Source organism: Chionomys nivalis, chromosome 17, assembly GCF_950005125.1.
Source record: "Chionomys nivalis chromosome 17, mChiNiv1.1, whole genome shotgun sequence".
Taxonomy (NCBI): Eukaryota; Metazoa; Chordata; class Mammalia; order Rodentia; family Cricetidae; genus Chionomys; species Chionomys nivalis.
In genome coordinates this window covers 16469689-16495675 of record NC_080102.1, presented here as the reverse complement: position 1 = coordinate 16495675, position 25987 = coordinate 16469689, and the positions used below count along the sequence as shown (strand labels likewise).

Genomic DNA, 25987 nt, shown 5'->3' with positions numbered 1-25987 from the left:
AAGTGCAGAGTTGATCCCATTCTGAGGATGACTGTACGATGGGATGAAAGAAGGTGTGGGTACCATAACTTGGGGAGATGGGGGAACAACACAGTCATGTAGAGATCCATTTCAAATCACTTACAGTCTTGAAGCAGATAATGTCCTATACACACATTTGCATGTGAGAAGTCCCACTATGAGGACTTCAGGGATGGAGAAGTCGGGCAGGTTGTCATATTACCTCCTCCGGTTTCCCACCTCGGGTGGGATAATACACCACTCTGTACTTTTCCACTTTTCCTGGGGTGTGAGTCCAATTAACCATAAAGCTCCTGGCGGTGACTTCAGAAGTCATCAGCTCTGTAGGAGGCCCAATAGTGGCAAGGGCTGAGGCTAAAGGAAAGAAATACACCAGATAAACGCGACTTCCCAAGCCATTCCTAGGACCCTAAGAAATGCCACCAGTCACGGTGCCCTTTAGAGTCTCCTCAGTGGGTAAGTAGGTGCCATGGCTGAGTCTTGCATTCATTCAATCAAGCATTTAATGTTCATTAGAAACTGTCCACTGAGGCAGATTCTTAGGACACAGACTGAAATTGAACATAGCTTTCAATTCTCAGAAACTTTGACGAGAACTGTCAATAAACACTGAAAAGCACAGAAGCAAATGCACACATATCCAAAGATGCTCCTCTGAGGCATTTAGAGGTGTCGTTTAATTCTCAGCTGTTGCTACTACTGCCCATGTGCTGCAGATGAGAAAATCAAGGCACAAGGAAAGTGTAGAAAAGACAAACAGTAGCTCTCGGGGCTGAGCCCTTCTCACGGATATAAAGACATAGCATCTACATCGAAGATGACCAACAAGGGATCACTATCTAAACATAAAAGTCGAAAAGAAACTGGCATGTTGTGAACACCCACTCTGTGTCAGACATGTGTCTTATGCACGTTGAAGAAAACGGTTTTATAAAGATTTGGGGAGTGTGTGTGTGAGAGCGGGGGAGCTGGGGATGCAGCTCAGCTGACAAGAACGCTGTCTACCATGCATGAGACCCTGGGTCTAATCTCCTAAACCACATAACCTGGGTATTCTGGCACACACACACCGGTATTCGCACACTGGGAATGTGGAAGCAGAAGGGTCAGAAGTTCAAGGTCATTCTCAGGCACGTAGCAAGTACAAAAAGAACCTCAAGCTATAGGAGATATTGTCTCAGGAAACTGTTAGGTGACTGACACAAGACTTATAAAATCTCTAGTGTGACTCTATCCTCCACAGAGAATAGGAAATAATGCACTTTATGATACACAGTCATCAGGAAGGAAAATGGCCGAAGACAAGAGAACTTTGTACATGTTACTGACCATTATCAGGAAGGAAATTGAAGCCATTATTATAGACCCTACAGACATCAAAAGAATAATGACAGAGTGGAAAGAACTCTACACAATTCTCCAACATTTACAAAATGGATTGATTCCCTGAAAATCAAAGTGCTCCTTCCGCAGTATGGAATAAGACAGCAGTATTCCCATGCAATAGTTACAGGCATCTTGGTATGGAAATGCAGTAAGGCAAGAAAATGAAAAAGAAGTCAAAGAAATAAAAAAAAAAAGGGGTGAAACAAATTATTTCTATTTGTAAACTATATAATTTTCTATATAAAAATTTAAATCCAGAAGAAAACCCATAAACTAATTAATAATGTCAAGTCATGTATATGGTATATATAGTTAATGTGCAAAAATCAAATGTATTTCTATCTGCAAGAAATAAACATGTGGACACTGAGATTAAAAAATTCAATAAAATTCATTCATACAATGTTGAATAGTTTGTACAATTCTAACAAAGCCTTTATAGTAAATGAACAGATAAGACTCATAAGTCCTGAAAACTAGAAAATGCTAATGAAAGAAATAAAATCATATCTAACTACACGGACAGGTGTACTATATTCATGAATTGGATACCCCCAACAAAGCAAAAATTATTCTTTCACCAAGTGGATATTTGGTTACTGATAATTTTTATATGATGCATTTCCTATCAAAATCTAAGTAACGTCTTTATGGAATAAAGATATCCTAATATTTAATGGGGTAATAAAGAAATGGAAAGTTTTTAAAACTTGAAAAGAATAAGCAAGGGCTGTGAAGATGGTGCGATGGGTAAAAGTGCTGGCCTCCCAAGCCACATGCTAGGTTAGAGCCCCACAACCCAAGGATGGGGCGGTATGCATCTGCAACCCCAGCATTCCTGCAGGAGGATGGAGGTGGAGACAGCAGCAGGGACTGGAAGGTCTTGCCCAGTCAGCCTCAAATAGCACAGCAGTAGAAACAAGAGAGACATGTTCTCAATAAAGTAGAAGGGGAGGAGAGGATCAACTCCCAAAGGCTATAGTCTGATGCCTAGATAGAAGTCATGAATTTGCAATAATAGTGATGATGATGATGATCATAGAACTCAAGTTTACACAATTTAAAGACTTACTAAATAGCTAGAGCAAGTTAAAAGTTATTATTGGAAGAAAATTAGACAAGGTGACCCAAGGGAACAGGCCAAAGAGCCTGAAATAAAACTACAAAATTATACCTAAGAGATGGTGGCACACAACGTTCAACTAGAAAATGCCTCACGTCTTTGTAATAGATGTGTCTTTAGAGAGCAAACAGAAGAAAAGGCTCAACATTACCATTCAGCACAGAAACAAAAACCAAAACCCACAACATGTAATGACTATAAACCTTTCAGAATGGCTTAAATGAAAACAAAACGAAAGAGCACATCAATATAGGAGCCAAATGCAAAGGCACCCGCGCAGCCACATGCTGCCACTCAGAACATAAAATTCTAGACTCGAGAAACAGTCTGGCAGTTTCTTAATGAAAACCAAGCTGAACTAAACATGCACTCAAGATACTGTTCAGTCATTGCATTCCTGGGCATTATTCCAGAGAAATTTAAACATATATTTACACAAAAAAAATCAATAAACAAATATTCACAGCAGCTTTATCATAGTATCCTCAAGCTGGAAAGAATCCAGAATCTGAAAATGCTTAAACAAACAGTGGGCCATCCAAACCACATAAGATAACCCAGAAGAGCTGTTGATACACATATAATATGGATAAACCTACAGGAAATTATTCTGTATGAAAAAATCCAATCCCCAAAGGCTGAATATTTGATTATTTTATTTGTATAAAAGTCTTGAAATGAAAAAGAATAGAAATGGAGACCACTCTAGTGACTGTCGGGATTAGCAAGAGGGCGATGAAAGGATGGGAATCTGTGAACAGCGGCAGGAGTATTCCTGAGATGGAAATGTCTTTTATATCGATTCTATCATGGCTCCTCGCATGCTAGTCTTAATGCTGGCTCTACAAGGTGCTGCCATTAGGACAGAGCTGGAAAAGAAGACGCTAGCTCTGTGTGTACTGTGCCTTACAACTTATGTGATTGCATAATTATCTTGAAACTGAGCATTTTGTTTGGAAAAACAATGTTTTAAACGTTAACACTTGAGAGAAAATCCCCTACTGGTCAAAGAAGATGTCCCTTACCCTCACGAGGCTGCCAATGTGTATGTCTCTGTTTGACTGATGACTCAGGCACCAGAAAGAAAATGAAGTATTAAGAAAGTCAACTTGAAAAAAATTAGGAATTTTTATAGTCCCTGTACCCACCATGACTGACATGTGAGTGTGGTGATGACCTATGTGCATGGTAACAGACCAGTGAGCGTGATGAACCTGTGAACATGCTTTCTCTCATTTACGGTTCAGTGTCCACAGTGATAGCGCGGTGTGCACTGTGTGTGTGTGGTTAGAGACATGTGAAGATGATGACAGACCTGGACATATTGTGCTGCACACACGCACTGGACCTCCCTGTCCTCCTCACCTTTAATCTCCGCCCACATCCCCCAGACCTCCCTGTCCTCACTCACCTTTAATCTCCGCCCACATCCCCCAGACCTCCCTGTCCTCACTCACCTTTAATCTCCTTGTCTTGCTCTTCCACTCTGGAGCACACAGTCCTGGTCAGGCTCTCCACTACCGTGTGCATCAGGTCGAATTCAGCAACATTGTAGACGTGAGTGCTGTCTGGCTCAGAGGCGATCTCCTGCAGCTCATTCAGGTCAGCATTTTTAACCCCTGCCGTTGAGAATAACAGGGAGGATGGTGATCTTGATGCCGCATTAGAAAGAGCCACTCTAGTGCAGTTGATCAGTCTTCGCCACAGCCAGAGCATCCTCCACTCGGATGGCTGAACTGCATTAGGTGCCCAATAGCATTGAAGTGGATCAAGAAAATGGGGCATATGTACACAACAGACTAGGTTTTCAGCCACGGAGGAGAATTATGTCGTTTACAGGAGAGTTGATGTAAATGTAGATAATCCTATTAGTTAAGTCAGTCTCTGAAAGGCAAATGCTGTGGGTTTTTTTTCTCATTTATTGTCCCAGCTTTTAGATACATATATAAAATCTTATTCATAAACATGACATGAAAGCACAAACCAAAATTTTTAGGTGAAAAAAGGAGACCCACAAAAGGAGAAGGGGAAGGAAAAGGCAGGGCAGTAGGATTGGGGGTTATACAGAATGCATGGTATTTGTTCATTTGAATGTTTTTGTTTTAATCACAAAAGAAAAGGTATGGTGGAGTGTGATGGCGCACACCTTTAATCACAGCACTTGGGAGGCAAAAACAGGCGGATCTCTGTGAATCCAAGGCCAGCTTGGTCTACAGACCGAGTTCTAGACCAAATAGCGCTACATGGTGGCACTCCATCTCAAAACCCAAAGAAAAGTGTGAGAGTTGTTTCCTGAGTAATCAGCTAGTGATTTTGTTCAGTACACTCCAACAGGAAGGGAACTAAATAAACTGGATATAACTTCCGTATTGCACAAATATTACAGAATCAAGAGTAACTAAACTAGTACTGAAATTAAAAAAAAAAAAAGCCGGGCAGTGGTGGCACATGCCTTTAATCACAGCACTCAGGAGGCAGAGGCAGGAGGATCTCTATGAGTTTGAGGCCAGCCTGGTCTACAAGAGCTAGTTCCAGGACAGACTCCAAAGCTACAGAAAACCCTGTCTTGAAAAACCCAAATAAAAACAAAAACTATCAATCTTCAGGTTTAAATTTCTACAAAGTAAGTTTATTTACATTCAGAATCATGCTTCTGATCTCAGCACTCAGGAGGCAGGAGAACTATCATGAGTTCAAGGCTAGCTTGGGCTACATAGTGAATTCTAGGCTAGCCTTATCTAAAATGTGAGACACTGTACCTCAAAAAAGTAAAATTGAGAAAATACTGCTAGAATTCAAGCTTTATCTACATAACCACTTAATACAGTGCTAAACCAGAGGAAAATATGGGTGAAGAGATTTTCTAATGGACTCAAACACAATTTACTGCCCAGTGACTCTGCAAATTATGATGGATCAAATAAGGAAGTTCTGTTGCTTCCACTGTCTCTATTGAATTCCATGACCACAGGCCAAGCAGAATGCTGAGTGTCTGGAAGGTGGTACAAACGAGTAGGGGAAAGGGCGTTGGCTGGAGACACTAGAAATATGCCTACTCTGCCCAGCCCTTGTTGCTCGTTCCATCAATACATTCAATACATTCAACCCTCACAACAACCACTGCTGTGTCTGCTGCTTTACACGCGCACAGGTAACAAGCTTGTCGGAAGGACACGTGACTGAAAGGGTATCAGGGTGGCTCCGCTACACTGCTACACCGCGCTACCTCTCCCGTGGTACATCACCAAGAGCAAAGGAGATGGGAAAGAAAAGGCCCATGACGAGGCTTTGTGGGTGTGAGGGGAGATTTCTCTTCTCCAAGAGTCAACAAACAAGGAGGATTTCTGTAGAAATCCCTGTAGCATCAATCATCTGAGGGGAGTAGATGCCCGTTAGGGAGATGTCTGGCATAGCACAGACGACTTCTTATATGCCTGGCTGCGCCAATTGCGTACTTCCACACTCAACACGCTAAGTAACAAAGCTTTCATAGCCACAGAACTACGTGATTAGGAGGCTGAAGGATCAAGAATATTGCTCATTTCCAGGTAGTTCCCAGAGATGTTCAAATAACATCTAGATGAATTCACTAAGTTTTGTTTAAACAGTCTTCTAAGGATTATTAACAAAAGCATAAAATTTAGGATAAATACCCTAGATAATCCTCCACTAGCTTAATTCTTTTGCATAGACTTTCTTTACTGGATGAGAGACTTAAAGAATTGTGTATCTGAAGTTTCTTGCCCAAAGGACTTCTAGAACACACAACCAAGTCAGTATCACATTGATTGTGTGCTGAAGCAAGAGCTTCGTGGAGAGATTGCTTTCTCATGCCGTGCAAGTCTACACTTGATAAAATATGCAACCAAAGATTCTGTCTCTCTCCCCTCCCATATCTTTGCTTCCCCGTCTTCATGAATAAAATAGTTTGACTGTTTAAAATTCATGGAAAATAAAGGCAGTGGCAGCAATGACTTGGAAGGAATTTGTGCAGTCAGGGGTTCTGTTCCAGTCCGCTTTGCGTCCCAGAGTTCACCACAATGCCTGGCACACAGTGAAGTGAGTCAGTCCTGAATAAAGCATTCTATAGCCCACAATCTCAGCAGCACATCTAAGAATGGATTATCAGCATTTTCCCTCTCATTGGCCGCTCTGAAAATGCACTGTTCAACTTCAACGTAATAAATGTTAATGCCTAGTACAAGCAACTGAATCAGTTCCCAGGACCAAAATGATCACATAGCTTATTGCCCTTCTATGATCCAGGAGTATAATACTAGTAATATTTCTGCTCTCATTTCCAGTATTTACCATTTCCTACTGTATGGGTACCTATGACTTGTGGGAAACACCTATGTGAGGTCCAAAGATTCAGATGAGGGATGCAATGTGTACGGCTGGCTCTTGAAAACTGGTATAAGATGCTTCCTTCAAACCACTATAATACAATACTGATAGACAAACAAAACAGCAAGACCATAAAAAATACCAAAACAAAGTTTGAATATGATGCATTCTTAATTTTTCCCTAGAGCCTCTTTTATCCACTCTTCTACGGATGGAAAAACGCAGCTATGTTTTGAGCATAACAGTTGTATGGCTCAAAAACAATATCCCCTGGGGACCTGAACAAAATCTACTTCTCCTAGATGCACCATTTGTGAGTATCTTGGCTTTCCATGCTAAGGCTGATAGTGCCATCTTTGAAACAGTTTAGATCCCCAGGTTGTTGACAGAGGACTTGGCAAGTGTCAACGCTGGGTAGGGCTGGGGGAAGGAGAGGTGATGGTACAATCTCACCCTCTAGTGACTCAGTTTAGAGAGGTTGCAGGGAGTAAGGAAAGAAGGGGAGAAGACAGTCGACAGTTTCTGCAGCTAGTGTCAGAGGCATCAAATGCTAACAAGCCATCAGTCCTAGGCCGGCAGTGGTGGCTCACACCTTTAACCCCAGTCCTTTTAGAGGCAGGCAGATCTCTGAGTTCAAGGACAGCCTGGGCTACAGAATGAGTTCCAGATGGACACAGAGAATCCCTGTCTCAGGAAAAAAAAAAAAAAAAAAAAAACCTCTCCTCCCACTGACTCAGATGCTGAACTCTCAGCTCCTTCTCCAGCATCATGTCTGCCTGCACGCTGCCATGCTCCCCGCCATGATGAATATGGACTAAACCTCTAAACCTGTAATCTAGTCCATATTAAATGCTTTCCTTTCTAAGGAAAGAAGTTCTTTTAAAAAAACGATCAATCAGTAACCTACTCTTCTATATAAAATAAGAATAAAAAGGTGTAAACAGAAATCTTTGAGGTCTTTCTCTAAGAAAAAAAAAACGCATCAGCACTCAAAAAGAGGTTCTGTCCATAATGGGTCTGTCAGTAGTTCCCAACACTGAAGAATGTTTTCAAAGTACAGAGGTACTTTGTACAGGAAGCCCTGGCTGGTGTAGAACTCTATATATGGACTAGGCTGGCATGAAACTTACAGTGATCTGCCTGCCTTTACCCCTCCAGTGCTGCAGTTAAAGGCATACATTGCTATATCTGAGCAAGTTTTTAAAGTATGCATTGTTAGACACCTTCGCCCTAGCTATTTTGATTTAGTAGGTACGATAGTTTGGATAAAACGGCAGCCATCTGTCCTTAGGAGATATGGCCTTGGAGGAGTAGGTGTGGCATTGCTGGAGGAAGTGTGTCGCTAGAGGTGGACTTTGAAGTTTCAGAATTTCAGCTGAGGCCCAAAGGCTCACTCTTCCTTCCTGCTGCCTGAGGATCCAGAAGTAAAACTCTCAGCAACCTCTCCAGCTCCATGTCTGTCTGCATGCTGCCACGTTCCCTACCATGACTATAAGAGACTAAACCTCTGAACTGTAAGCCGGCTACAACTAAATGTTTTCCTCTATCAAAGTTGCTGTAGTCACTGTGTCTCTTCACAGCAACGGAAATCCTAAGTCAGTAGGATTAAAACAGAAGCTGGGAATCCATTTCAGTACTGGGTCCACCGTTATCTTTTCTGACCTCTGCAGAACGTGAAAGTATTCACTTCTGATGAAGACTACAGAAAGGCCATAAAAAGACTCAAGTATGTTCTTGCTTAGCACATCTATACGAGACTAAAGATGGACAACGGAATAATTCGCCCTGTAAACTGTAACAAAGTGGGCCACTCATAACAAGAGACTTTAAGTGTCTTCAGAGCCCTGTTGAGAGATTTGCTACCCCATTTTGACTAATGTTTCTGTGTCTTGGGAATCAGGCTGTTGTTTTGCTTTCTGCCAAAGTTTATTGGTCTCTACTAAGCAGAAGACCTTCCTCTTGCCAGAGAAACTGTAAACATTTTAATTGAAGGCAAAGCTTATTGTGTAAATATTTTGTAATTATGCTGGATCTGTTGTATATATTCTTTCTCATAAAATGATAGCTTTCAGAGCACTTGATTCAAGTCAGCGACACCACACGTCTTTAATAGCTGCAGGGCCCCATTCCCTGAATATGTGGGGCGTGATTTCTTCTCCTACAACTAGCAAGGAGACAGCTACAAACTGACCCTGAAGAGCAACCCACGACTGATTAAATGGAAGCAAGTGGGACCCTTTCTTTAGCACATCACTATATGTAACAAATGTGACCCTAACTTTAGCACGTCACTATAGGCCTTTTCAAAAGTTTTGTGCTCAGTATCTGTCTCAAAGTTCCAAACACTATGGTGTACGTGGCAGAATCACTCTTATTTTCCATGCAAAAGAGCCAGACTCAGCTGGCAAGCCTGGTAGAGAGTGCTCTGGCCTCTGGCTTTCAAAGCAGTGCGTGTTGCATGTAGTGGTATGTACCCACGTCCACAATGGAAGCGGAACCGTTAGAGTCACATAGCAACATACTGCAGCTGGGTGCGTTGGCACCTGTAAGCCCAGCACTCAAACTGAGACAGGATCACAAGTTCAAGACCAGTGCCCGCTAGTAGCCAGACCTGTCTTAAAAACAAACAGGATTTGTTAGACGGCTGAAAGGAGGAGGGCACTTCCTGCCAAGCCCAGTGATTTCCATTCTTGGGACTCACATGGTGGAAGCAAAGAACTGACCCTCACGAGTTATCCTCTGAACACACATACACACACACACACACACACACACCACACTTCCACAAACACACACACATTAAATACATAAACAATAAATAAATAAACAAAAATTTATAAAAAACAGCATACCTATGGCAAAGAGCTCTACACCAGACTCCCGGAGGTTTCTGGATGGCGGGATAATGTCATCTTGGGATTTTCCATCTGTGATTAAAATGCCGATCTTGGGAACTCCACTCCTTGATCCTGCTTCTGGCTTAAAGCTATTCTCAAAAATGAAGTTCAGAGCAAGGCCTGGGAGAAAGAAACACAAGCCAAACATTTCTAATTAAAATCTTCAGTTTGGAAATCGTATCCCTATGATGAGTAGAGTTAAGAGGGTTTTTATTAGGTCTAGGCCTTCATTCTCACAACAACCTGATAGCAGCTGATGAAAGACCCAAGTCCACTAGAATAGAGTTAATAAAACAAAAGAACCTGCTATTGCATCAGGGTATATAATGTAGATGGTAACACATTCTAGATTCTTCCTTAGACTTCTTTTCTTCAGAGAATGGAAACACAGCAACAATAGCCAAATTACTACAGAATCGTGCATTTCATTCATCTTAATAATAAATACACTTCTCTTGGATGAATCTTTAATAAGCAATTTTGTTTCTCACAATACTATTTAAGAAATCTTTTCTTTTTCTTTTAAAATTAATATACAAAACAACAACTTTCTTTATTGCAAGAAACTTTTGAGACCACCAAATCATTCAACAAACATTTACTGTCGTCTTGTTAAGCATCAAGAGTTAGGTTAGATGATAAAAACTCTCCCTTTCTCTCTCTCATTCATCTTATTCATTCACTGTCTTTATTTGGGGGCCAAGACTAAAGATTGACTCCAGAGCCCCATCCATGCTTCCCTGAACTAACCACAAATCCACGTGCCCAACTGAGGTCTAAACTCATGCTCCTGGCTTTTGAGGGGGATTTTACCTGGAAAGGAGTAAGAAAACATGCAATATTGCATCTGTGTTTAATAATTTCTCACAAGTGTTAACAATTCCACTTGAGTATGCTTCCAATTGGCAAGGTGATTAATTATCAAGTTGCCAACAGTTTCCCTAGAAATCCATAATAATATCTTGATACCTAAAGCTGAGCATTCAAGTCATATGTTAGAGGAAGGCAATGGCCATTCTACGTTTAAAATCTGTTCAAATAGTGCTGGAGATGTGGCTCAGTGGTAGAGGCCTTGTCTAACCTGTAGAAGGTCCTGGGTTCAACCCCCGGGGGGGAAAAAGCTTGAATCTAGAATTAGGTGCTTGACATTAATTTGGAGAAAGTTCTCATTATTATTATTATTATTTCAAGTATTATGTCTTCCTCCTTCTCCCTTGTCTTCTGGAATTCCTGTTATCATGTGTGTCTACACAGCAATTCGATAGCACTTGAATTTCTAGTTTGGAAGGTTTTTCCCCCTTTTTTCTGTTACAGAGCTCATCAGGCTTAGAGATTCTTCATGAGTCATGGCCAGTCTACTAAGCCCATCAAATATGTTCTTCATTTGTTTTATAGTGAGTGTTTATTTGGTTTTTGTTCCCCTCCTACAGCTAGTATTTCTTTTGGATCTTTTAATTGAATTTCCATCTTCCCCCTTGTATGGCTGCTTTGTTATTGTATATTGTCTACTTTATCCATTAAACTCATTAGTGCACTAAAATTAAAATAATACAAAATAAACCACATCTACATAAACCATGTATGTTCGTGCCACAGATATTTTTAATGTAAATATTGTTATAATAACCACTTTTAATACTAGTGGGTCAAAAGTCTTCAAAAGTCAACAACTAGTAATTGAAGACTAAAAATCATGAATTAAAAAGACGATAACATTGAGTGTGAAGATGCACACTCAGAATCCCAGCACTCGGGAGGTGGAGGCAGGGGACTGCTGAGCTCCAACCTCGCCCATTCTCCATAGCTAAACTGTCTCAGAAAAGGGAAAAGAAGGCTACAGAGACGGCAAACCCTCTGCAGCGGCTGACAGCCATTGGCTTCCATGGTGGCTTCATTTCCTTCTAGGTTTCTTAAACCGTGGGCCACATAACCCCTGTATATCTGGGGTCATGAGGCTGGCAAAAAAAAAAAAAAAAAAAAAAAAAAAAAAAAAAAAAAAAAAAAAAAAAATCTATCCACAGTTAAAGGTTACTAAATAGAGTGGACCATAAATTAATTCAAAATCAAATGTGCATTGAGCAGGGAATGATGGCACACACCTTAAATCCCAGCCCTGGGGAGGCAGAGGCAGGATGATCTCTGTAAATCTGAGGCCAGCCTGGTCTATACAAAGAGTCCCCAGCCAGCCAGGGTCACACAGTGAGATACTGTCTCAAGTAAATACAAATAAATAGAATACACAAATAATATGTAAGGAATCCGAGGTGGTGCTGGCACTCGCCCATGCTGCATCACGCAGGGTATCACTGCAACCTTACTTATGGATGCATAAAATGCACACTGCACTGCCACACAATGCCCATGAATGCTGCCAACACCTGTGTTCAGATTCAGGCTGATCACGTGCTGTGAACTGCACTGTTTTACTGAACATATCAAGCTTTCTACTTGTATAGAAAATGTAGCTGTGTAACTGTGGGAAAAAAAAGAGTTTTTTCATGCTTTTCTGGCATCGTCCTCTGAATCTAAGTATAAAACCAGTATTCCTTTGGATTGAACTGGATTAAGTCTTAATGCTGCTTGATTAAAAAAATAAGTCATCTAAGAACTTTTGATGTTACATGGTAAAAAGAAAAAGAACCACTACGCCACCTCTTAAAAAGGAGCAAAATAAGGTAATACGATAATTGCTCTTCAGCAAAATAGTTCGCTAAGAATGCGCATTGAAGAAAAAGACAGACCTGTTAGGGTGTTTCCTCCTTTGTAGGGAAGGCTTCGGACAGCATCGATCACTTCATCTTTTGTGTTAAAGGCGTTCAAGTGCCACTCTATTCTGGGGTCCCCACTGTATTGTGCCAAGCCTGGAAAGAAGGAAGAGAGAACCGGAAGTTGCCTGCTGTGTAGGATCACGTGACCACTAGAGAAAGCAGGATGATGGATGGTGTGATCTGTCTAGCATTCTTCTCTTTGCCTGGTGCTGTGCTTCCAAAGAGAAGCCCTGACGTCAGGGAAAGGAGTCTAGTTGGACGTGTCTAGTAGTGGAGGGAGTTTACATATTTTCTAGTACTTTGGATGTTATCGAATAACAAGGTATTTAGCATTTAAAAACAAAAAGGCCGGTTGTGTGTAGATAAAAGATCTAGATTTATTTGCTGTCATTTTATTCTCAAATAATAATGTTCTTAATGATTACTTAAAGCTTAGTACTTTTATAGAAAATATACTATTTTATTGCTTAGAATATGACACAAAGATTTACAGGAGTTTTTTTCTCTTAATTATAACTAGAATTAATTTGACAAAGATCATAATGTCAAAATATTATTTCTAGCTTTTCATTTCAACATTTCCCTGTACTTGGCTGCTTCTTTTAAACACAGATGGCTGTTGATAAATTCTTATGCAAGTGATATTCTAAAGCTTCATTAATATCAATAGTAAAAGGGAGGCTAAAAAGAGAATTGGTGCATTCAATAGTCAAGTGAACGGCATCATGAATGGGAAATTTTAGTAGGGATAATATAAAATTGCTAAGGAAAAATATTTATTGATGTGAACATGTGCTTTCAGGAACAACGGTGTAGTTGAGCCTTTGATAACTTTGAAAGTAACTTTGTAAAGGGTTTCTGAGTTTCGGAAGAATCTTCCCAGACTTTTTGCAGTAGCAACTAGCATCTATGGCCCATAAGGTATACCAATCCGTGTCTTCTCTGAGCCCACGTTGAACGCTGTGACCAGGTTTTCCAAGAAATTTCGCACCAGCCTGAAGTTGAATCTCCCAATACTCCACGACCCATCAACCAGGATAACAATGTCAGCGATGGCTGGAGTCTCGCAGAAGAATTTTATCTCTGCAAAAAGCGCAAACCACAATAGCACACACGTTACTGTCAGAACCTTTCAAAGCGCGAGTCGGTTTCAGCACCGTTCAGACAATTTAGTGCTTAAAATACAATAAAGTTCCCATCAGAGCTGCCATCTTTTTTATAACTCTTGCCTTAAATGCATTCTTCCAAGGGAAAAAAAAAATGTAGTAATGTTTGGCAGCAGACCCAAGGGCTCTGGAAATATTTAGCAAAGGGCTGTCAGGTTCAGGCCAACCTGGCAACTCAGCTGCTGTGTGCTTTAGAAGGAGGTGTCTGTACAGAATCTTCCAGCCTTGGGCTTTGGCCTGCAGAGTCTTTCCAGGAAAGGTCTCAGCAGTGTCAGTTAGGGCCATCCTCCCAGGATGGGTGGATGGCCAGGAAGTGCAAAGGCCTTTTGCCCTATGCTAGATAAGCCAAGGCTAGGTATATAAAAATGACGCAGAGACCTTTGATTAAGTATGGTGTTCATTTGGAAAAAGAAAATTGAGGAAGGGTTCAAGGGCTTCCCCAAGTCTGTTTTGTGCTTTGTTGTTAGTGTTGTTGATTGTCATATTGCTTCTATGTGACAGAAGATTTCACTCCTAAAGATGAGCTAGGTAACTGGCGTTCTCAGCAGTTCAATTAGTACTGCACATAGTGATCCAAAAGGGAACCAGGTTTTTGGCATGGTCCCACCAGTTCCTGACCATCAGGGATAGTGCCCAACTGCTGCAGAATGCTGAGAAAAAAGAGAAACCTGTCTTCACAATCACTGATGGTTGCCTGATGAAGCACAGGTCTGTGGGTGATCACGTGAAAGCCCCTCCGCTCACACAGAGCCAAGATGGTGGGGTAGTCTTAAAGCGGCTTATAAATCCTTGACAAAAAATATTATGGCATTTTAGTGTCTTAACTGGTTTTGCTTCTTACTACAGTTTACCCTTCATACTAAATAGAATAGGATCTTCATACTAAAATAGAAGTAATTGTGTGCGTGTGTGTGTGTCTGCATGTGTGCGTGCACACGCACACACACATGCACATATGGACATTCTTATTAATTTTAATTTTTGTCAGACCAGAAAAATATCAACTTGGTTTATGTTTTAACATGAAAATGACAACATAGCAATATTTTAAATATAATTTGCATATTGAAAACCAAAAATACAGAAAATCACAATCAGAAAGAGGATGAGCCATGGGCAAGATGTGCTCACTGGCACAACACTGGCAAGACTATGGTGTTGGGGGCATGGAAAATGCTGTCTTTATTGAATTTCAGGTCTGCTGCCCAGGAGGGAATTCATATGGAGTACTGTAAACATGGTCAAAACCCATGGTTAGGAAAGTCATCAGCCCTAGGGGAGAACTTATTGGTGTTGTTTTGCTGCACAGTCATGATGTCAAACTGCCTTCTAAATATTCATGTTTCTAGCCATAGATTTGTGCTCTCTCATCCTTGGTTGGGGAATGGCTAATGCAGAAACTCTTACCAGTTCAAAGTGCAGATAATAACCAGCTCAGCCACAGATGGAGCATCTCTATCAACCACCCTCTCTAAGGCTCACAGAATATCATGGGTGAGAGGGCAGAAAGAATGTAAGAGTCAAAAGATGGGGCCATGTGCTGTCAGATGCTGTCTCCTGGAAATGGCGTGACAGTTATACACGTAAACTAATAACAGTTACAATCACCTGCACATGATAAAGCCAGAATAAATTCCAGTGTTAAGTGGGGAGGGGATCCCATTTTCCACTCCTCATGGAGGAATTACTGACAGTTGGTTAACGGCTGCTGAGGAAGGAAGGGTCACTTTGAATGGGTGGCCACCGGTAGGTTGCCCACGCCCCAGTGGTTGGCACTACTCCCACGTGCAGAGGGGCAGCACTAATTGGATTCAGTGGGTTGTGACAAAAGAATGAATTTGGGAGAGAGACTTATTGAGGAAGGTGGTGGCTGAAGAGGGAGGGAGGGGGATATGACCAAGACACATCATCATACATGGGTACGAAATTTTCATAAATGGGGGAAACAAATGCTTTTATCATCAAGACAGCTGAACTACTGTGGCTGACAAAAGAGACAGGCAGTTGAATAAATCTGTCTTTGCATCTACCACACCACATTTGCTTAAAGGAGCTGGATTTTTTTCCCAGACATAAATATGCATGAAAGACCCAGATTCTTTTACCAGATGGGGGAAAATGTGCTTGCCAAGGGAATTCTCCAGCCTTCATTGTGGAAGCTCAATAGGACAACTCAATCCAGAGCTATCTTTTACATTTTTGGCCCTAAATTCCCCTCATTTAATAGAAGAAAGATACCAGCTCTGCACTTAAGACTCATCCTAAACTGGAACTTTAAAAAATCTAAACTAGATACTACCACAATCCATGGGACAGAAATTCCTTAAGTTTTGGTCATAATCTGGGGAAATCGTTATCTTATTGTGCTTTGAGAACTCATTTTAATTAGTTGTTAAATGAAGAACTCCTAGCTCCCAAATGGTGTTGTTTTGTTTTTTTCGAAACTTCTAGAAATATTGTCCAATAATTGAGGAAATGTACAAAAGATTTTTCTAGAATGTTTTCTCTTACTTACACTTTCTTAGGTTTCCTGGCTGCTTGTTTTTTCAGCGCTAGAGGCCCAGGGGTCAAACCCATCTGAAGCAAGCACTCTCTCACTGAGCTATCTTCCTATGCTCAGAAAAGATCATAGGCTGAAAATTCCTTCTTATCCCCAAGAGTGGGGAAGCTTAACTTTTCTATTTCAAAATGATTTCCAATAAAAAAAAATCCTCTCAATTAAGCTCACTCATAAATAAATTAAATCTAGGCCCAAAGATTGACTGTAAGTCAAAATATTGATAACTTTAATGATACTAAATCTTGAAAAGTTGCTCACATAAACAAAAACACTTTAAAGGGAAATTCAAAAGTCACACGTGGTGGTTGACACTTAAAACCACATCATTAGGAAGTGTGAGGCAAGAAGTTCACCAGGATTTGGGGTTATAAGGGGAGACTATCTCGAATAAACAGAAAGAGAAGAAAAATGATAGATTACAACCAAGAAGAAACATTATACATTAGGGGAAATGGAAAAACATTACTTTCAAGAGTAAAGAATCAGGAGCAGACTCTTTAGAGGACAGGAAATAATGACCAATGAGTAAACAAAAAAATGTTTAATTATCTTAGTGGTCCAAACAAGATCATAGTGAAACATAATGTGTTCATTCAACTGGGAAAAATTAATAGATGTATTGCCACTTATGATTGCCCTAAAGATGAAAATATACTGGCGTATGTATTTGCCAAAGCATGCATGGAAACACTGGTGAAGTTAGAAAACAGCAAAGGAAAGCTGCCACTTACATACATGTAGAGACTCCCTGTGTTCATAAATTGGAAGATTCAGCATAATAATGATTCAATTCTTCTGAATTGATCTGCAGATTTAATTTTATTCCCAGCAAAATCCCATTAATACACACCCTGGTTTGCTTTTCATGATAAAACACTGACCAGAATCAACTTGGGAGAAAAGGGTTTATTCCAGAATACTGGTTCTAACCCATCATTGAGGGAAGACAAGGCATGAATTCAGGGCAGGAACCTGAAGCGGAGACCATGGGAAAACACTGTTTACTAACTCTCTACCTTGACTTGCTGAACTAACTCTCTTCCATAGCCCAGGTCCACCTGCCAACGGTGAACTTGCTCCTCCCACATCAATCAGAAATCAAGAAAACAAATAAACAAAAAGCAAAAACGGCCCACAAAGAAGCCTGTACACCAATCCTATCAAAGCAATTTCTCTGTTGAGATTCCCTCTTTCCAGGTATGTCAAGTTGACTTTGTTGACTTTGTGGGAAAAGCATAGCAGGGCAGAGCAATTCATGTCATGCAGGCCAGGATAGGCATTCAGGAAAGAATCAACATGATAGAGCCCAGAACAAGACTGCCCCAGTGACCTACCTCCTTTAAGGCAGCCCTGTCTCTACTTTCTACATTTGGGCTCCTCCCAACCATGCCATCATATTGTGAACCCATCAAGGAATCTATCTATAGATTAGGTCAGAGTCCTCTCCTTATCTGATCACCTCTGAAATCACCATAGTGGACATTCCCAATAGAGAGCTGCAGTAAGCTTTTGGGTGCTTCTCAGTCCAATCAATACAAAATTCAGTCAGTCGCCACAGCATCCTTGATGGGCGATCTAGCACAACACTCCCCAATATCCTCTTCCTAGCCTGCTCTTAGTTCTTTCTGGAATGTGTTACTTCTTAGAAAAACTGTACAGAAATGAGTAGTGATTGTTTAATGTCTATTGTGTTTTATGTCATTAATTCTGACTGAGCTATATTATATGTACCTATACATTTGACCAAACATTAGTCTAGATGTGTTTATGGAACTGTTTCTTGGTGAGACAGAAAAGCAGATTGCTCTGTCTACTGAGCTTGAGCCTCACTTAATCAACTGAACATCAGTACCTGAATAGAGCCAAAGACAATGGAAGAGGGAATTCCTGCCAGCTGACTAGACACCCTGGGACATTCCTGGAACAGCTGTGTTTCTTGCCTTGAGCTTGCTGGGTTTTGGTCTGGAATTGATGCCACAAGCTCCAGCCTTCCAAAATGAACTAAATCTACACTATTCTTGTCTCCTGAGTCCCCAGCTTGCTGACTGCCTCCATGATTTTATAAGCCCATTCCTTGTAAATCTCCTTCCTTACAAATGTCTTTTCAATTAAAAAACAATATCCATCCTACATGAAAAGTGTTCTCCCACTTCATAGAAAAGAGATTAAGTACTAGAGAAGGTAGGAACTCTGCCCACTCCCCCACACACTGAGAAAATGGAAGGTCTAAATTCAAAGATAGGCTTGACTACAAAGCCTGGACTCCTTAGCCAAATACACTTCAAATACTATCACAAAAGAAATAAACAGAAAGAGACAGACAGAAAGAGAGAGAGATGGAGAGAGGGAAAGAGGCAAAGCCGACAAGCTGTGGAGTTACGCAGAGCATGAAATCAAATCTATCAGCATTTGTCCTGTAGTCGACCTGCAGTGCGTACAGCGCAACTTGGCAGAATGTGCAGCCCCGTCACTGCGCCACAGCCAGAGAACATTGCAACTGTCACTCAGAGCTCGGATCATAACAGAAACCGACAGTCCTATAAACAGCACAGTCATCACATGTCTCCCCGCTCCGAGGGCCTGGGAGAAGGCAGCTGCTTCCATAGTTAAAGGGCTGTCAACTTGGAAGGGGGATCAGAAGTTTCTGTATGCCCGCAGGAAGGAGTCCATGGCTGACAGATTTCAACTCAATCATAGACAGGATGTCTGCTGTGGGGAGCCGCGGCATCTCTGTTTAACAGAAGCAGATGAGCTAGTGGTGGTGGTGCACACCTGCAACCACAGAACCCGAGAAACTGAGGCAGGAGTCTTCCCATCAGCTGAAATCCTAAGATTACTGCTCTCTCCCGCCCCACAAAACAAAGCTAAACCATTCATTTTGCTTTTCAAAGCTTTATTAACTCTACTGCTCTTGACTCGTCCATATGTAGTCCTCACTTCATGCCAATACAGTTATTATTCTTGCCCCCAATGACTCCCATTTTACCCATTCACTTTTCACACGCACATACACACACTCACATACACACACACACCCCTTATCCGCCATAATAAAGATATCGAAAATAGATTGGAATTCCTTTGAAAACACATGGTGCTGCCTAATAACATTTGTATGAAGCCAGTTTTAAAATTTGTTTAAATAGATCCCTGGTTACTTTCCAGTTTTCTCAACAGCGACTCAAAGAAGGCTAATCTGTCTTATCAGTTCTGCTTTCAGATAAATGTTTTGCAAACTCTAAAGCCAGTGCGGAACAGCCCTATTTGCTGTCAGCTCTTCCTGAAGTATGCAGTTGTACAGATGTTTTTGCTGAATATCTGGCTGTGTGCTTACTTTAGTTGTCCTAGGTCTATGAACTCAACAGCTCAGCCATCTCAGTGACTAATTCACTAATGACAAGTAGTCCCCAGCAACTTTAAGTCCAAAACACCAGTTCCTTTTGATACCAACAGTTAGCTCTGCTGTTATCAAACAGAGACAAGGAGTTCTAGAATATTCTTTTTTTTTTTTTTTTTTTTTTTTTTGGTTTTTCGAGACAGGGTTTCTCTGTGGCTTTGGAGCCTGTCCTGGAACTAGCTCTTGTAGACCAGGCTGGTCTCGAACTCACAGAGATCCGCCTGCCTCTGCCTCCAAAGTGCTGGGATTAAAGGCGTGCGCCACCACCGCCCGGCTTTTTTTTTTTTTTTTTTTTTTGGTATTCTAGAATATTCTTAAGCAAGAATTTAAGAACTGACCAGAAGGGCTCCAGCATTCTAGAAAGAGATGGACTCTGCCAAAGTCACTACAGTACGCATTGATTTAAAAAGTAGCTCATTTATTTAAATATTGCAACTCATCTTTCAAATGTGAAAATTTGGAACTTTACATTGGATGCAGCTAAGAATTCTTACTACCATAGAAGTCACAGGCTGAAGTTGATAACTTTTAGTGGAGGCCAAGAAGGAAAAACAGGTGTCCACAATTTGTTAAATTATCAAGGGCTGCAAAGGAGGAAGAGAAAATCGGAGGTCTGACACTAGAAGTCCAATCCCCATGTCGTCCCCTAACCTTTTAAAACTTTCTTCCCATAAGAAGACCCTCCAGACACACTTTGGTCGAATTGCCTCCTCACAAAGTGTGACTGTCGTGCCCTGGGTATCTGCTTATGTGCTTATGTATATCTAAGCTATGAACATAAAAGGAATGAAAAATGTTTTCCACCTCTACCCCAAGAACCAATTTTGTCCCTTTGAAGATTGCCCTGCTCCCACTGAAGATGCATTAAACCACAGTTGCAAAGAACACATCACTCTCCTGAAGTCAAGAACATGGAAGGCAGAAGCCGCTCTTAAGTGGGCAACTTACACCTTGTAGGAGTTTACTTTGTTGTTGTTGTTGAACCTTCAACTCTTTCATGAGGTGACTGTTATGATTGGCATGTGAAATGCATGCCAAAGGCTGGCTTGACTTTGACTACTTGCTCCCCAGAGGGCTATGCTGTTTGGGGAAGTTTCAGGAACTTCAGGAGGCAGAGTTTTGCAATGGAGAAAGTGAGTCCCTGGGAGTGAGTTTGGAGGATTATAGCTGGGTCTTGCTTCCTGACCTCTCTCGGTTTCCAGATTCGCTACAGTGTGAGAAATAGACCATTGCACATTCCCACCGCCATAAAGCCGCTTGCCACCATGTCATCCCCACGGTGACGGCCTGGATCCCCTCAGACAATGAGTCACGACAAAGTCCCTCTCTCTCAAGTTTCTTCTTGTGAAGTATTTAGTCACAGCCAGGAAAAGTAACTAAGACAGTGAAAGAAGCGATTTCTGTAAGAGGGCACATTTATGAGAAAACCCAGGCGAACACAACTTTCTGTAGTGAACGTGTTTGTGTGTGTGTGTGTGTGTGCGCGCGCGCGCGCGCGTTCCCAAATCCATTCTGAGGCCATTTGTTTCAGTTAGTTGGTTTGGTTTTTATTTGCTTAGCTAGAGTCTTGTGTAACACTGCCTGGCCTTGAACTCCTTATATAGGCAAGGATGGCCTTGAATATCTAGTCACCCTCATTCTGGAGTACCGGGATTACAGACATAATTCTCATGTCTAGTTTTATGAGGTGCTAAGGACTGAACCCAGGGCTTTCTGTCTTCTAGGCAAGCAGTCTACCCATAAGCTACATCTGCATCTCCTTTTCAGTTCACCCTGAGTCAGTCTTTGTGAGTCGATCCTGATGGGGTCAGTCAGATTCTCGCATCTCCCTGCTCATGGCGCTAGATTCAGAAGCGATCGTATAGACCATTACAACTGCTCTCCAGGAAGCTTCTAAAGTAACCAGGGCTAAAGATGCGGTTCAGTAACAGAGTGCTTGTCTAGTGTGCATGAGTCCCTGGGCCTGATCCTCAGTGATAAAATGAATGAATTGATTAATTAATGACGCATTATCCAGGCCTTCTCCCATATCACACTGGAATGCCTTGCTACTGTATAACTCTTTTGAAGAGCACTACCAGGCCCTTTGTTATTGTCTGGGGAAGCTTGCTTGTGAATAAAGATAACCCAGAAAAAAAAAAGTCAGCAAGCAAGAGAGAACAACTAATACTGGACTGAGACCCTAGGTATGACAATGACTGAAACACAGGCCTGCAATGCACAGTGACACCTCAGTCTATAGCTGACCATATATGCAACAATGGCCCCATATCTACAATGGTGCCGAAATGCTCCGGCCCCCCTGGTGAGAGCACAGCCATCGGAATGTGAGTGCGATGCATTGACCATCTGTTTATGACGATGCTGGCAGATACAAACCGACTGTGTTCACAGTCTTGCAAAATACAGCACATACATTAAGTACTGATCATGCTATTTGAAAATGACTAGGTTAGTGGTTTGTGTTTGCTATGAAGTTTATCAATAACTACAGTGTATTCCTCCTGGCCACACACATTGACCATAAAACAGCTTGCAGTGTCTTGCTAGCCCTGCCTTCTGGGTCTCTTGCTAACTGTACCCATCAATTGCATCAGGAACCAGGGTGAGTAACAGACCTATGCCTCCAATATTTGTACAAGTAGCAGTGGGGAAACAGCCCAAGGGGTCAAGCATTGCCACCCAAGCAAGAGAATCTGAGTTTGAATCCCTAGAACCCAGGTAAAGTCATCAAGGTAGACAGCACGCATCTGTTATCCCAGTTCTCGTATGCCAAGATAAGAAACAGATACAGAATAATCCCTGAATGCTCACCGGCCATCTAACCTGGTATGCACAGACATGAACAAGAAATCCTGTTCCAAACAAGGTGAAAAGTGGCACACGGGCTGTCCTCTAACCTCCACATTAGAGCTGTGGAAATTATGTTCACACATATATGTGCATGCATACACACACACACATCACACCATATACACACATACATCACACACATACCATACAAATATATACCCATCCAAAGATATTTAAGACCTTAGTGAGTATACTTTAGGATGTTCCAAAAGCAATAAAATTGCACACTGACAAATTTCTGAGGCTGTTTGCTGCTTCTGGGTGTGATGGTCTAGTCTGTATTTAAACCCCAATACCACACTTCTGACAATGCCAAACTTCCCCTCGCTTATAGGTATGGAGTCAGGAGTTAGCCAGAATTTGCCTAGAAACACACCTACATCCCTGTGTTTTAACTGATCTTCTGGCCCCTATCTAACTGAAGTTTAAATCCCAAATAAACCCACTGTTTCCAAGATGAATCCACAATCTTGAATTTGGCGTGTGTAAGTCCTAGAAAACTAGTGGGGAAGGTGATAATTTTTTAAATCAGCCTCTTAGCTATGAGTTAAGAACCATGAAGGTGTCAAAGTGATGTTAAGAAGAGAAAATATGGCAGAATGTTAGTGGTACATGCCTTAAATCCTAGCACTTGGAAGATTTCCAGGCCAGCCTGGTCTACAAAGCAAGTTCCAAGACAGTCAGGACCACATGGAAACCTTGTCTCGGAAAGAAAAAAAAAAAGGAATGAAGAAGGAGGAGGAAAACAAAGAAGAAGAGAAAATATGCTCTGAGCACCATCTTAAGACCTAGCTACGTGCAAACATAATTAATATACACAATTCAGAGCTGACTCCTCATTGGGGGAAACCAATTGATACCTGTCTTGAGCTGCACCGAACTACACAGGCTTCATGAGTGTAGACATCTACCAACTACGTTCATCATTTAATCCTGGTAGATAACTCAGGTGCTTCCCTCACTAAAAGATGAATATCAAATCTCATCTGTGTGGTCACTGTCAAATCAATATAAAAGACAGGACTCTTAGTCAAGTATAAAACACTTATAAACCCAGCACTGGAGAGTCAGAAGTAGGAAGATCAGGAGTTCAAGAACAGCCCCAGAAAGTTTGAGACTAGCCTCCAGTGTATAAGACTTTGTCAAAGATATATAGATACATAGATAGGTAGGTAGTTAGATGATAGATAGATGATAGATAGATAGATAGATAGATAGATAGATAGATAGATAGATAGATAGATAGATAGATAGACCTATAAGTATACTTCCTAATATTTGGAGGGTCTTGTTTATTTTATTATTGTGTTTGTCTGTTTGTTTGTTTTTTTAAAACCAGATACTCAACATGTAGTCAGGGTTGCCCTGGAGCTCACTATGTAGACCATGTGGCCTCAAACTCATCCTTCCTGTGTGTTGGGATTACAGGCTTGCACTACTATGCTCAGTTTCAAACATTCTAATATTAATGATAATATAATAGTACTCACTGTGTTCTAAGTATTTAGGTGACTTACTCTAATTCACTTAATCTTCACAACTAACACAGAAGTTCTCATGTTTCCAGTTCTAAAAAAAGACAAATGTGGACATAGAAGAAAAGGAATCTTTTGCAGATTCATAAATGAGATTACATCCTAAGTGGTTCTGATTGGGAATAGTAGAACAGATCAAATGTCCTCAGAAAAGAAACCAATTTAGTGAGGGATTCAGTCCCAACACATCTGAAAGCTTTAAACACTCTAAGGCAAGAATCAACAGCCATATTCTGAAGAGGTCAAGATAGGGAATACTTGAGTCTTGGTGGTCATGTGATCTCTTCTTGGAACACTTCAATGCTGACATTATGGGAGAGCAGCCATAGACAATAGTCAGGAATGATCAAAACTGTGCCCCGATAAAACATTATTTAAAAACTAGTAGACAACTGTGCTGGCCCACCAAGTATTGTTATTGTGGAAAGAAGAACAAACCCATCTCATGCTATTCAGGCTTTTTCCTTAGAAAATCAGAGCTCTATTGTATGGAGGAAAATTAATAAAAATTAGAGAAGAAAAGAAAATGAGAATTCTAGGCTCTAGTCTCCTGTTCTCTCATTAGAGTAGAGAACATAAGGAGAAGGAGGGCTTTTTCTAAGCCTTACTATCTAGGGCAGTAGTGTGGGAAAACACCTGATTCCACGTGATTCCAGAAGCTAAGCAGATCCAGTCCTTCAGTACATGGGTAGGAAAACAGAGGCTAGATGGGCTTAATTGGAAAAAAAAAAAATGAGCAGAAAAGAAAGAAACCTTAAGTTTCTTTTTCTATCTGGCCCATAATCTTTTCCAATCTGGTTCTGCTTTCTTACACAAAATGCCAAAAATAACTAGAGAAAGCTGTTTGGACAGCCATGGGGAAAGAACCATTCATGTCAACGAGCCAGCGCTGTGCTCAAAGGCAAATACCACTGCTGTTTGCAAGCTGGCTTTTGAGCATTAAGGAGATATGTGCAGTGTATTAAAATTAAGTGACTACTTCACAGCACAGAAGTTTCAGCTAAACATCCGAGCTCCTTGCATTTAAGCTAAAATTTTGACATATGTGAGAGAGAACTGCTTTGGAGCTACTCTCAGCATAAATGCTCATGCGGGAAGAATATAGATTGATGGCAAAACAAGGAATGACATAGTTCAATGTGAGTCATGGGACTATCTCATCCTGAGAGGGGCATATGCTAAGTCTTGAGAGGAACGATGAGTGGTTAGTGGCCCCCGCTCCCATTTCTCCCCCTAGGAACCCTAAAGCTGGCCTGCATTGTTAATAACCTACTTTCTTTCCTTCTTCCTGAGCCCCACTTTTATTTTTCTCACCCCATAGCCCACGCTGACCAGGAACTCATTATGTAACCCGAGGTGGTCTCAGACTTTCGGCTCCTTCTGCCTCCACCTCCCTGAAGCATTGGAACCTTGAGGGTTTCTGGCCTCCATTCCACACTGAGCCGGAGATCATAAGACAATTCTCTCCTACAGTCTGAGCCTTCATAGAGTCCTCACAGGCCTGCACACACCACACTTGAGAATAATCCCACCTGTCTTCCACCAAGTCTCCCGCGAGTTCTGGCCCTCACATGGGTCCTGATCACTACCATACACCTGTCTGACCGTGGGTTCAGGAAAGTCACTCATGAAAGTATCTCCAAGAGATACATGCACTGTGGCCTGTACAATCCTCAAATGCTTCGCATATCTCTCAGAACATGTCTTTTGTTATTGTCTTCTTTGTCTTTCATTCATGTCGCTCAATCCTGGGTTTTGAAAGGACAAGAGGAAGGTGCTTAAGGCAGAGAATAGAAAGAATGGAACTATTTAGTAATGTGCAGCTAAAGTTAATAAATTCTGAAGCCAAGTGAATGCACAGATTTTTATCTCAAATATTCTCTAAGCATAAGCAGGCAAAGAATGCTAATCCAAATCTTACCTGAGAACTAAAA

The 25987-nt window shown here is 41.3% G+C and overlaps 1 protein-coding gene across 3 annotated transcripts in view; it reads right to left on the bottom strand.

Annotated features, from left to right (window-relative positions):
• Positions 1 to 25987, bottom strand: part of Col14a1 (collagen type XIV alpha 1 chain) — a 184445-nt gene that overhangs the window by 120944 nt on the left and 37514 nt on the right. For all 3 annotated transcript variants that reach the window (XM_057792029.1, XM_057792030.1, XM_057792031.1), the window contains exons 6-10: positions 13470 to 13625; positions 12516 to 12635; positions 9730 to 9894; positions 3988 to 4149; positions 224 to 375 (exon numbers count right to left, since the gene is read on the bottom strand). In XM_057792029.1, the coding sequence (XP_057648012.1) occupies positions 224 to 375; positions 3988 to 4149; positions 9730 to 9894; positions 12516 to 12635; positions 13470 to 13625 (755 nt within the window). The remainder of the gene's footprint in view (positions 1 to 223; positions 376 to 3987; positions 4150 to 9729; positions 9895 to 12515; positions 12636 to 13469; positions 13626 to 25987) is intronic.